At 42.7% G+C, this 14,084-nt stretch overlaps 1 protein-coding gene across 5 annotated transcripts in view; it reads right to left on the bottom strand.

Annotated features, from left to right (window-relative positions):
* Nucleotides 1-304: 304 nt before the first annotated feature.
* The window catches only part of LOC120056862 (cytoplasmic polyadenylation element-binding protein 4-like), a 37,586-nt gene continuing 23,806 nt past the window's right edge, over nucleotides 305-14,084 (bottom strand). The window contains exons 4-12 of one of the 5 annotated variants that reach the window (XR_005477848.1): nucleotides 11,728-11,778; nucleotides 9,406-9,576; nucleotides 6,834-6,923; nucleotides 6,462-6,580; nucleotides 5,548-5,662; nucleotides 5,010-5,191; nucleotides 4,185-4,451; nucleotides 2,010-2,082; nucleotides 305-1,890 (exon numbers count right to left, since the gene is read on the bottom strand). Coding sequence is in view for 3 of the 5 variants with exons in the window: in XM_039005111.1 (XP_038861039.1) it covers nucleotides 4,224-4,451; nucleotides 5,010-5,191; nucleotides 5,548-5,662; nucleotides 6,462-6,580; nucleotides 6,834-6,923; nucleotides 9,406-9,576; nucleotides 11,728-11,778 (956 nt within the window). In the remaining 2 variants the exon portion in view is untranslated. Of the gene's footprint in view, nucleotides 4,452-5,009; nucleotides 5,192-5,547; nucleotides 5,663-6,461; nucleotides 6,581-6,833; nucleotides 6,924-9,405; nucleotides 9,577-11,727; nucleotides 11,779-14,084 lie in introns of all 5 variants that reach the window. The other 4 variants (XR_005477847.1, XM_039005111.1, XM_039005109.1 and 1 more) reach the window with 4 other exon arrangements.

Here is a 14,084-nt window from a genome sequence, read left to right as displayed (position 1 = left end):
AATCAATGGTTGCAAAATATATGCTCATAAAATATTAATGGTTACTTTGATACCGACATTATCGAAAGCTGCTTGTGGTCGCCATTTTACCTCCCTCTCTCGCGCTCTTTCACACACACAGCCTAACGTACATAACTCATTGTGACCTTATTTGCTTGTGTGTAGTAAAGAAATCTGAATTAATTTGGAGGTTTTATCAGCCAGGGCCCAACAATGGCTGCTGCCTAGCTTTATGAAAGCAGCAACCGATAAACCGCTACAGAAAACGGACTGTTACAATCCACACCGAAATAAACACACAATGGGCCTTATCACAGTTAAGTTTTATTCATTCAACATTTCACATTACAAATATTTCAAAATGATGCACTGTTATAAATAGTTGGCTGCAAACAATTAAATAACAGAATTTTATTTTTCGTTTCACTAGCACTGCTACAGACCAACTCCTAGAAATATGGACATTTTGTATTACATAACTTAATTAGAAAGGAAAATACAAAAATAGGAACTTATAAAGTGAAATGACAATAGAAATTAAGGTGATATCTTAAGTAAAAAATGCTATTAATAAATACAACAACCTTCCCATACACAGTTAAAAACTATTGAAATTTTGCCATTAAGTAACATCATTAACAGACAAATATTTAAATATTTATTTTCCTTCAGAAAATGTTAATCATATATTGTGGAGCACAATATAGCAATTAGTAAAAACTAGACACTTTAAAAGCTTCACCTCAAAAATATAACAAAAATCTGATCAAAATTATAAAAATTATACATTCCAATTAAAAATATACCAATAAACAGCTAAATACATTATTGACCTAATAATTACAATGCAATCACAGTAGCTTGAAATAAACAAATGAGCACAAAACCTTTTAATGTTTTAAAAATAACTTCAATTATTTATATTAGTACAAATAGTTTGATTTCTTTTTCTTTTTTACAAACACCAGCATGAAAAGGATTACAATAACAGTAGAAAATGACTGAAAAACATATTAACGTCTTCTTTAAATGTCTGCAATTAAAAATGGCATTAAAGAATTACATTGCAAAGAGTCTATCTGGAAAAAAGTAAAAAATAAAATAAAATGTATTGCACATAACAACTCGAAGTTAACTTGCAACATTTACCACATTCAAGTCTTAATGTTCCCCTTCCTCCAACTAGGTTGAATTACCTCAACAGACAGTGGAGATGAGTTAACAAGTCTTTTCAACAGTGTCCTATAAGATGCTCAAGTCCTCCACTGCTAAAATAGATTTTAGAGTTAGTTTTTTTTCTTATTTTCTCATCTTTTTTTCTTTGCATCCTGCAGAGGTCTGAGTATGGAGAAGGCAAAGATATTAACACATGGGAGGGAAGTGAGGTGTGGGGTGTCCTTAACAAATTAAAGTTGAGAAACATCTGGTGCACAACCACAACAATCAAATTCAATAGCTAATTCATGTACTTATCTTTTTTTCGTCATGCATGCTAAGGATTACAATAGGAGCTAATTGGCAAGTTCAAGAATATATATTTTCAAATGTTAAAATATCTAAACACCAAACATCCATTCTTGTGATACGAGATTCAGCCGAAGCATGAACCATAATTTGCATTATCCTTATAATAGTTATATTCCAGCTATGGTGAGGAAACCAAAAAGAGAAGTTACCATTTTCCCCAACTAGGATAGCCATTTTTTTTAAACAATAACATTAAAATTTTAAATGACAACTTTGTCCTCGCCATGCTGTTAAGATCTGATTTTTGTGAAACATCTCGTGTATAAGATCTAAGACCTTTAAGCAGTACACTGATCGTTCCTCTGCCGTTTCGGAAGTCGCGTCAATGCACGTACGCTACTTGGTTGTGAAGATTCCTCAGCACTGAAATGTAGAAAAAAGCATAACTGAAAATAATATATATCGAAATCACTACATTTTTTTCGTTAAATGAAAAGTGTCCATATATGCAGATCTCTCAGTAACAAAAGTACAAAAGCTACCTTTCACAATGTGAAAAATTGAGGTATTGCAAAAAGGAGTTTTCCCCATTTGTGAAAAATGTGCCTAAAATGACTGTTGGGAAGAAAAAAAAAATATTTAGAAAAGTAGTGCATAAAATGTTTATATGTGCATGACAAAATAATTTAGCTAGAAAACACTGTACCAAAAATCAGCAGGCCATGTATAAAATAATCTTTTTTTCTCTCATTAACAGCAAATTCTTCAAAAAGTGTTTACCTCCTAAAATGTTTATCCACCACACCAGCAAGCTAAAGTCATGGTGCAGAACTGGTGCAGTAGAACACCAGCAAGCTAAAGTCATGGTGCAGAACTGGTGCAGTAGAACACCAGCAAGATAGTCATGGTGCAGAACTGGTGCAGTAGAACACCATCAAGCCAACACAAGGATACGGTTTTCACTAGTGTGTTAAATTCTATTTCAGCACTCCCTCCCTGACATATTAAAACGCTAGTAGGATTCAGATACTGTATGACTATAATAACCAAACCAAATGTGAGCCTTTGTTTAGCTTTTTGTGTTCATTTCCCCAAACCTGTTGCAAACCTATTCAAGTTACACAACTGCCTAGCAACAAACGTCTCCATTTTGACCTTTGGAAATGAAGGGATTGACTGGTGAAAAATCCTGGGTGTCTGTAAACTGAATAAATCCAGTTGTTTTCACTAGTGTTTTCCTGGATTTTGACTGCACTGTTATCTATTCAAGGCCAATCTTTGGTTTGATGTAGTCCATCTGGTCTTCGTAAGAAAAATAATAATTAACTCAGAAAAACTTAAATGAAATACTGTATTACTCACTACTGCACAGTTCCCTAAAGCATCTAGGTATAACCTCTTTATTGCAGTCTTGTTTGAGTGAGTGAACTGCATTGTGGGACGCACGTAGTAGAGCACATCGCATGGACTATCTTCATTTATGCTTAGAACACTGGCTGAGTTAGCTGGGCTGGCACAGGAAGAGAGGTCTGCAGGTCTAGTAACAGCATCCTCCTCTAGATGGAAATGTGTTGATGACAAGCCTGACTTTTGTAATTCATTTCTCTTTTTGAGGGGGGTTAAAAACAGAATACGGTTGTGAATAAAGGATTGGGAGATTTGCACCAACGCAATAATAATACACGAAAAACAGGGCTTTCTGCTCACGTGCAGCCCTGATGAGAACTAGGCACTAGCCTCTCCTCTCCTAGCTAGCATGGCCTCAGACACAGAGGGGGGGGTCACTTATCTCTATACGGGCCAGCGCTGAGGGTCTCAGGGACCTCCAACGCCATACATTCCCCAATAAAATGCTCTGTTCATTCTTAGTACAACCTTGGGTCGGATTACAAAAATAAAGAAGTGACAAAGCAGCGTCTATAAAAATGTGTCTTTTTGCTGACGCCGTTTCCCTTTGATTGTGGTCCTAAGGGAAGAGGGATACCAGCTTACTTTAACTTATTCGTCACATTAGCAGCTAAGCTTGAGGTATTAGTTTTTGCATGTCAAAATGGAGATCAAACCAGAACGCCTGTTGTGAAATGGATCTTGTCAAGTAACATCAAATATTAGCATGGTCTCTAAAAAAAAATAAAAAAATATTCAAACATCTGATCTGGGAAATAATCCACGTTTCTGTACTTGTTTCTTTTTCAAACCAATTGAGATTAAGCTTTGGTTAACTACTGAGACTTTATATTATGCACTCTAAAATAAAGAAATAAGTGCACTCTTCTTTAGCAACACCTTTGCTATTAACATCTGCTCTGGAGCCTATTGGATGAACTTCTGCTCTGGAGCCTATTGGATGAACTTCTGCTCTGGAGCCTATTGGATGAACTTCTGCTCTGGAGCCTATTGGATGAACTTCTGCTCTGGAGCCTATTGGATGAACATTTGAACTGAACATACTGCTTTGAAGTTGATGGTCAATGACACACCAATTGGATAGTAAGGTGACAATTGAAAGCCTAATCTTTTCAAATTCTATTCTAATAAAATATAAAAGCAACTGGAGAAAGTCAAGAGAATGGGATTTCACATGGGATACACATTTTCTTTTCCTTTCTTAACATATTTCCTCATCTTTAAAAGAAATATTAATTTAAAATTAAACTTTTTTCCCCCAAATTAGAGTTAAAAAGGAACCAGCAACAGAAAAGTGCATTTATTTGTACAATGATTTTGCGACTCCTACTCCCCCCTCTGCCTCTCTCTCAGTTCCAGCGGAAGGAGATGTGCCTAGGCCGGTCCCCTCCCTCCTTGACCAGTGGCTTGTGGAACTCCCGACCAGCGCGTGAGTGGATGGCCGCCCAGCAGTATTCACAGTAATACTGGAGACAGGTGACGTTGGCGCAGAAGAAAGGGGCAAACTTGCCCCCGCACCGAGTTCCCTGACACTCATCACACAACTGGTCGTCCAAGACGTATGGCTTCACTTCCACCTGGGGGGGAAGAGGGCAGACAGAGAGAGGACCAGGGGGAGGACCAGAGGGAGACAGGGGGAGGACCAGAGAGAGACAGGGGGAGGACCAGAGAGAGACAGGTAGAAAGAAAACCATCCGTCAGACATGCACTAAAGAATAGAGCTCGGATGAATACATCTTACATTAACGCACTGTATCTAAAGATTTAACACAACACATTATTGCATTGACAATTACATTCCAATTAGGACAATGGTCATCAATAAACATTCTAAAGTCAGAATCAAAGTAGAGACGTGATTGGTTGGTACGTTCATTATCAATTATTCCAGTTTGACTGATTTCGGGTGAGTGAATTAGCATAATTCTTCTGCATGTGGCAGCTAGTTAAATGTCTGCTAAATGTCTGCTCCAAAATGTTTTACTTTCATCTATAAAACCATTACAATAAATAACAAATTGTCCTTTTAAAAATGTACAAGACAAGAGATAGGAGCCTTTTATGTGTTTGGTACAACATTTCTGCGTATTTGTGTAATGCTGTATTAGCCTGAGAAAGAGAGGGCCTTCACTAACCCGTTTATCGATTTCTCCATGCTGCAGTTGGACAAAACGAGCGCTGATAGCAGCAATGTAGCTCTGCTGATTAGAGAAGGCGACCCGCCCTGCTCCCTTGGGGTACTTGAGCTCCGGGTCTGTGTCAATGCCTGCATAGCACACGCCTCCATACAGCCTGTCCATGATCATAGCCAGCTCCACTGTGGACGGAGGGAAACAGGTTGCAGGTGGCACAATGCCAGGGTGCAGCCTCGTACACTTCATGTAACACTCCGAGCTCGGTCGTAATGTTCCAAATAGCTTCCATTTTCATTATTAGTTGCTACCAATTCCCTTCTCCTCCATTACATACTGTGCATGCTGATGTGATGAAATGCAGCACTAATCTAACAGCTTTTAATACGCCGTAGCGGATACATGTCTGTGTCCCAAATGTCCTATGGGCCCTGGTAAAAAGTAGTGCCCAATATAGGGAATAGAATGCCATTTGGGATGCATAATAGGACTAAAGTGCCAATGGAAACGGTGCTTTAGCTGACTAGGGTCAAAAGGTTACCTGCACGGAGAGGGCGTGGCACCCCACCCACAAAGATGGTCTTCCTGGGGTCCAGAGGCTGGGAGCCGTCCATCACAAAGTCACTGTCGTTCAGGTTCCAGGGACGGATCTGGACCTGTCACACACAGAGAGACATGTTACATGTCATGTCTCGATGTCGGCCATGTCTGTCATGTTATGTCGGCCACGTCTCGACGTCGGCCACGTCACGTCTCGACGTCGGCCACGTCACGTCTCGACGTCGGCCACGTCACGTCTCGACGTCGGCCACGTCACGTCTCGACGTCTGTCATGTCATGTCTGTCATGTTCCCCATGTCGGCCATGTTACGTCTCGATGTCGGCCATGTCACGTCTCGATGTCGGCCATGTCACGTCTCGATGTCGGCCATGTATGTCACGTCTCGATGTCGGCCATGTATGTCACGTCTCGATGTCGGCCATGTATGTCACGTCTCGATGTCGGCCATGTATGTCACATCTCGATGTCGGCCATGTATGTCACATCTCGATGTCGGCCATGTATGTCACATCTCGATGTCGGCCATGTATGTCACATCTCGATGTCGGCCATGTATGTCACATCTCGATGTCGGCCATGTATGTCACATCTCGATGTCGGCCATGTATGTCACATCTCGATGTCGGCCATGTATGTCACATCTCGATGTCGGCCATGTATGTCACATCTCGATGTCGGCCATGTATGTCACATCTCGATGTCGGCCATGTATGTCACATCTCGATGTCGGCCATGTATGTCACATCTCGATGTCGGCCATGTATGTCACATCTCGATGTTGGCCATGTCACGCCTCCATGCCAACAAAACGCATCTTGAGCTGTTTCATAATAAGAGTTAAAGAAGGGAGCAGATGGTGGGGGGGGTGTATTCACCGGCTTGTATCCACTCACCGGCTTGTCTTTGATGGTGGGGCTGGACACACACAGGTAGAGCTTGCCGTCCTCTTCAATACAGGCTTCAATCAGGGCCTGCACAGAGCTCTCATCCTGGAACAGCAGGAAGGCATAACCTACAGGACAAAACAGACACCACTTAAACCGCCTGCACAGAACCATGTCACAGAGACCACTAGAGGACTTAACTCTGATCTCGACCGTTTCTGTGGCTGGAAATGACTGCAAATGTTATGACCGCTCTGCTCACAACTTTATTTTTAACAAATCAAACTATTAAAGACATCAATAATAAACTCTGATAACACATTTTGATGACAATGCTGCATGTGGCTGACAATAAAAGGGCAGACTTGTCACGTGACTCACCTTTCGGGGGAAAGTAAGATTTGCTCTCTGCCTTGTGAGGCCAGTCCACAAAGAGATGTCCAAAGCGACGGAAACTTGCAGTTATTTCATCTAAAAGTGAAAAAGCAAACAAAAAACATTAAACAATTGCACTGTGATAAGGTGTATGTCATCAGATGACTGTTCTTAGTGCACTCTACCAGAGGGAGTCTGTTACGAATCCCTTTGGCCCGACAGTCTAGGGGGGGGATGGTAATGGGACCCGTAACACAACTCATGCAAATTATAGTAGTGAAAACGTAACAGTGAGAACAAATAACACAGACAACTTAATTACCGTCAAACACTAAATGTTTATTTATAAACACACGGTAAATGGGGGGGGGAAGCAGGAAAAGGGATTCGTAACATAAGTGGGGGCTCATCCGGGATCTGTCATTACTGACACCCATACCGCTTGTGCAGATTGTTTTAGTGGTCTAGTTCAGTGTTGAACGTTATAGCTAAAGTAGAGTTAGTGTTTGCTATTTGTTGGCTCTGTGTAGTATTTAAAAATGGCTACATTTGATTTGAAGTCCTTTTTGGATAACCCTTCGTGGGAGGTTTTTGATAGGTGTCGTAGAATTGATTTAATGACCTTGGCTGACCTTTATTCAGTATTGATTCCACAGAATGTAGTTAAAGCGGAGGTTAAACAATTAGTGTTGAATGTTTTGTTGGAAGAACAGGTGATTGTATTACCGCTGCCTGAGCCTACTACCCCTGTAGGGGATGTTTCTGCTCCTCTAAGCCCAGTGGTGTCTGAGGGCGAGGCTAAAGCTCCAGCCACATTGCCCCGTTTTGATCCACTCTCCCCACTTATGTTACGAATCCCTTTGGCCCGACAGTCTAGGGGGGGGGATGGTAATGGGACCCGTAACACAACTCATGCAAATTATAGTAGTGAAAACGTAACAGTGAGAACAAATAACACAGACAACTTAATTACCGTCAAACACTAAATGTTTATTTATAAACACACGGTAAATGGGGGGGGGGAAGCAGGAAAAGGGGCTGAGCGGGACCCAAGGAATGAAAGAATAATAATTCAAAAACACCCCTAAGCTAGACTAGCCTACTTCACAAACAGCTAACTAACTAACCAAAAATACAGGGGGTGGTCCGCCCAGTTCTAACTAGTGTTTTTAACAATGTTTAACTACGGGTAGTGTAGCCCAAGGGCGACTTGTCTGGTTACCCCCTTTTCCCACCATCAAACAAACACTCAAACACCATAACCAAAACAATACTCACAGGTGGGGACAAAGTGACATGTAGCTGCAAAACACACAAGCGATCTACAGACAGAAGGCATGTTACAAAGAGATTGAGCTGGGGAGACAACAACTGACAGGGGTTTTAAACCAAGGGAAAGGGACTGTGATTGGGTAAGGGAAAAGGAGCAGGTGTCTTCCGATTAGCGACTGATTGATGACTGATTGGGGAATGATTATTGTCACCTGTGAGTAGGGGAGAAGGAGAGAAAAGAAATACACAGGATACACACAGAACACTTGTATCCGTAACAGAGTCCCTGGTAACATTAGTGGGCTCTACCAGAGGGAGCCCCTGGTAACATTAGTGGGCTCTACCAGAGGGAGCCCCTGGTAACATTAGTGGGCTCTACCAGAGGGAGTCCCTGGTAACATTAGTGGGCTCTACCAGAGGGAGCCCCTGGTAACATTAGTGGGCTCTACCAGAGGGAGCCCCTGGTAACATTAGTGGGCTCTACCAGAGGGAGCCCCTGGTAACATTAGTGGGCTCTACCAGAGGGAGCCCCTGGTAACATTAGTGGGCTCTACCAGAGGGAGCCCCTGGTAACATTAGTGGGCTCTACCAGAGGGAGCCCCTGGTAACATTAGTGGGCTCTACCAGAGGGAGCCCCTGGTAACATTAGTGGGCTCTACCAGAGGGAGCCCCTGGTAACATTAGTGGGCTCTACCAGAGGGAGCCCCTGGTAACATTAGTGGGCTCTACCAGAGGGAGCCCCTGGTAACATTAGTGGGCTCTACCAGAGGGAGCCCCTGGTAACATTAGTGGGCTCTACCAGAGGGAGCCCCTGGTAACATTAGTGGGCTCTACCAGAGGGAGCCCCTGGTAACATTAGTGGGCTCTACCAGAGGGAGTAACATTAAACAGGGAGATTAAAGCAGAGCAGATGGTAGCCTCAGCTGTTCTCTAGTCTTCTGCCAGCAACACTGATCACACCTGAGAGATGTCCTACACTACTTATAACAGAGAATGTACTAGAACTATGCCTATTCGCGAGCCAAAGCCCTCAGGAAGCAACAGGAAGCGGGCAGAAACTAAATAACACAAGACTTGCTATGGTAGAGCAGTGCTGCTTGGTGAAAGTCTACAGCCGAAATTGGTCACAGAGGGACTGGTCTTCAACATCAGTCATGTAACCCTGTGACTACTGGCCATGAAGATATCCACATTGTATCCACCTACACCCGATCAACCAGGTGTTCAGCCCAGTCAAAGCATCATCATAGCGTGGTCACAGCACCTCTGCCTATGTGAACGTGGTCTGCAGTGTTGTAAAGGTTACCTTCATCAATATCTGGCGGGAGGCCACCGACAAAGACCTTGCGGGAGTAACGCTCAACACGCTCCCCATTCTGGTGGGGGAAGCAGTGGGGCGAGCCAAGGCCAGGCAGGCTCTGCTCACCACGCTCATCGTCAGGGAAACCATCCTCCATGGGGAACAGGGAAGAGTGACCTGAGGAGAGAGAGGAGATAAGAGGGGACGAGAAGAGAGAAGAGGAAGAGGGGACGAGAAGAGAGAGAGAGAGAGGGAGGAGGGGACGAGGAGAGAGAGGAGGGAAGAGGAAGAGGGGACGAGAAGAGAGAGGAGACAACACAGTCAGTCAATGACAGATTGAATAAAGATGTAACACAATGGATACTTTTTAATTTATTACTTAGGTTTATCAACATGAATGTTATTACATGGTCAGGTATCGTATTGTCAAGCAATACTAGCTATAACAATGTGTCTATTTTCCAGTAATTCACCTGATTCATTGAGTGCCAGTGCTACATTAAGGCCCTTTACAAGTAGCCCTGCTGTGCTGTTTGAGAGGGACTGAGCCAGGGATACCTCTCTCTCCCTCCTCCACACCAGCCATCCCCATATCAGCTCATTTGGCTACTCGCTCAGCTGGGTGTTCGCGCACACACACACCTGCAGCTAAGCCTATGGCAGCAGCAGAAGCTAAATATTGTTCCCGCCCTATGTCCTGGAGGTTAATCCACCCCAGCCTTATTCCTAACCAAGCGACAGAAAACAGAGACGAGCAGCTTTATGACCAATTATGTAAGCGAGTTAGCCCTGAGTCTGTACACTGTGTGTGTGTGTGTGTCGTACTGTACAAAAAAATATGCAATGCTGACGACCACAACACCACAGACAAAAGCTCTTAGAGCTGAAAACACCCAAACAACATGCCAGATCAAACACATAGACCAACAACAAACCACAACATCTACATGCAAACACATACTGTCCCCCTTCAGAAATACTGGACATGGACGCAAAAGACTGGGTCTTTCTATGCCAGTTTGAGGGGGAAAAAATCTAATAAAATTACATTTACCTCGTCTCCTCCCATAATTCCTTGCTGCATGTAAAATAACAAAATAACACCAACAGTGACCAGGAATGACAGATATTATCCATTCTTTCATTCACAACACATGCCCTCTCCTTCTCAGTCACATCCTCCATGTGATTGGTACTATGTTGACTCCTCAGTGCTCCAGGTTACGTGGCAGACAGATGAGCTTGTATTGAACATTCACCCCTGATTTCTTAGTTTTATATTGTGGGTTTTTCTTCTACCTTGTTGTGCTACATTGTTATTGATTACTCCATTGGTGAGCTGTCAAGAAAGGCATTTCACTGTACTTGCGCATGTGACATTAAAACTTGGTTTCCTGTGCAGTCACGTTTATACACGTCTCCGGGCATACGAGGATCTCAGACACACTCTCCTTTCCCAGGCCAGATACAGAGAAGGTCTTTAGGAAGTCAGTGGAGGGTGGTTATACACACTCTCTGGTGTGTGTTCTACAGAGTAACTATCAGCTGGTGTGACTGCCTCTCTGAGACTGGTAGTACCCTCTGAACGGCATTCATGCAGAACCACCATCTGTCCTGTTGGACCAATATAACACTGAGGCTCAAGGAGAGAGTCCATGGTGGATCACTGAGCTTTCAGTTGCATTTCGGCTTATGTATATCAAACTGCAGTTGAGGAAGCTGTAGCTAAAGAGATTAGATTTAGTCTACCTTTGTAGCTACAACTAGCCTACGGTATTCGTGTCCGCATATAGGAAAGAAGTGAATCATGCACTGATTCAATATAACGAACTATAACAGGAAATGTCACATAATGTTGAAAGAAATACGCAACACAACGTACTGAGAAATGGTTAGACTAACATCTCTAGGCAATAGGTTTTATTCTAAAAAAAATTAAAGAACACAAATACTCGGAGCTTAGTTCCTTCATTGCACAGGCAAAAGAGATCTGACGACTGAATGCAAATGGGATAGATACACTGCCTTAGGTGAGGGATTACACGACATTAAAACGTGTTTAGCTATGCAATTTAAAATGAAATAATGAATCTATATTACTAAATCCTTATTTAATAAATCCACATCAACCATTAAAAGAACTAATGGAATAAGAAGAGTGGAACACAGAGAAGGAAATCCACACTGGTGCCTCAAGAGCATGCAAAGTACAAACATGGTGCTGCTAATCTTGTTGACTATGTTACCAAATGGCTTGTTTCACCTTCCATCCATTAGCATGGGTTGGGCATAAAGAGCACTAATGTTAACAAACCCTTTTTTACGTACCATTTATGGGCAGAGGACTATCTCCCCCTGGATGGGTGAATCCTAGGCGACCTAGAGAGTGGAGTGTACATCGTTAAGAGATTGTCACAACCAAACACACAAAAAGAGCTCTGGTTACATTAGCCCACATCATCTATCTCTCAGCCGCCTGCTCGCTGGCACATTCCCGGTTCCTCCCGACCTCCTGCCAAATGTACTTGAGAGTTGAACTGTGCCATGCTGGGGTGTCTTGGTGGAGAGGATGAGAGGAACACTAATAGTAAACCCATTGTGACTGTAGTGGACTAGTGTAGGGTTTCCCAGACCTTTCATCGGGCCACCCTCAGACGTTTCACATTTTTATTTAAAAAATAAACTGGCACTCCCGATTCAATTAGTCAACTAATCATCAAGCCTTTGACTAATTGAATCAGGTGAACCAGTTTAGGGTTGAAACAAAAATGTGGAACATTTTGGGGGGCCCCCGAGGAGAGGGTTGGTAGTGTTCAGTGATTGGTGTGTTCCGTCACACAAATTCTCCAAGCCCCTCCCCCGCATCCACATATTAAATCAGAGAGAATGAGAGAGAGAGCGAGCGGGCAGGGTGGTGGACCGGCTCAGTAGTCAGTGGTGACACAGAGACAACTTTTCAGGGAACAGAGTACTCTTTTCAGTCAACAGAGGACAATGCTGGAATCGATTCAAAGCCACTTCTACAGTCGATTTCCCCCTCCTTCCTTTTCATCTGTTCTGCAGAGCAGCGTGTTTCATGTTTGAGGGTCGGGTCATTCTTTTCAATTAGGGGTCGGGGTGCTGCTTGGTACCCTTGGAGCTCACCCCAGTAGGGACAGCACAAAGTGGGAGCAGTAAACCCTTCATCTGTGTGGATCTTTGTAGTGTAGAAACACGTTGCCCTGGAGAGTGGCGAGATGGAATGATGCATCATAATGATGTTTTCCTCTGCATCTCTAACCCTCTGTAGCTGGCACGTAGCACTGGGAGCGTTAAGGCACTAAATCAGCTCAAACTAGATTGAGAACAACAACTCATCACTTCAGGCTCTTCGCCTCTCAGATGTTCGCCAAAGTTGTGTTTCACTGTGGTTTAACAGCTGAATAGAGAGGTGTAAAACAAATAAATGCATACACAAGCTATGAGGGCAGTTAACTTCTCTAGGGTAGGGGGCAACATTCGGAATTTTGGATGAAAAGCATGCCCATACTAAACTGCCTGCTTCTCGGGCGCAGAGGATATGATATGCATATAACTGGTAGATTTGGATAGAAAACACTCTAAAGTTTCCAAAACTGTTAAAATAGTGTCTGTGAGTATCACAGAACTGATTTGTCAGGCGAAAACCTGAGAAAAATCAATTCGGGAAGTCGTTTTTTTGGGGTTTTGTAGTTTTCTATTCAATGCCATTACAGTATCCATTGACTTAGGACTCAAATTGCAGTTCCTATGCCTTCCACTAGATGTCAACAGTATTTAGAAATTGTTTCAGGCTTGTATTCTGAAAAATGAGGAATAAGAGCAGTCTGAATGAGTGGACCCTAAAGTGTCACAGAGCTTTTTCATGCGCACAACTGAGAGAGTGCCTTTCTTGTTTACCTTTTATATTGACAACGTTATTGTCCGGTTGAAATATTATCGATTATTTAGGCTAAAAACAACCTGAGGATTGAATATAAACATCGTTTGACATGTTTCTATGAACTATACGGATACAATTTTGATTTTTTTGTCTGCCTGTTTTGACTGCGTTTGAGCCTGCGGATTACTGAAGAAACGCGAACAAAACGGAGGTTTTTGGATATAAAGAGACTTTATCGAACAAAAGGAACATTTATTGAGTAAATGAATGTCTGCTGAGTGCAACCATATGAAGATCATCAAAGGTAAGGGATTCATTTTATCTCTATTTCTGACTTGTGTAACTCTTCTACTTGGCTGGTTACTGTTTGTAATGATTTGTCTACTGGGCTATGTTCTCAAATAATCGTAAGGTATGCTTTCGCCATAAAGCATTTTTTAAAATCTGACACCGTGGTTGGATTCACAAGAAGTTCATCTTTAAACCTATGTAAAATATGTTTTGTTTTCTGAATTTTTATAATGAGTATTTCTGTATTTGAATTTGGCGCCCAGCAGTTTCACTGGCTGTTGAAGAGGTGGGACGCTAACGTCTCACGTACCCAAGAGAGGTTAAACAGAAACGCCACCCAGGCTACTCACTCTAATTAATTCTTCCCCAGACAAACACCACTTGGAGTAGTAGTACAATAGGTCATCCTGACTGACAACAGGAACTTTCTGGTTTGGGACGTTTGCATCACAAACCAGATGGACAACAGATAGACTGCTGCGAGCGCTTGATT

The sequence above is a fragment of the Salvelinus namaycush genome, chromosome 12, assembly GCF_016432855.1.
Source record: "Salvelinus namaycush isolate Seneca chromosome 12, SaNama_1.0, whole genome shotgun sequence".
NCBI classification, from domain to species: Eukaryota; Metazoa; Chordata; class Actinopteri; order Salmoniformes; family Salmonidae; genus Salvelinus; species Salvelinus namaycush.
The sequence above is the reverse complement of the archived record's forward strand: the minus strand, read 5'-3'. Positions and strand labels throughout refer to the sequence as shown.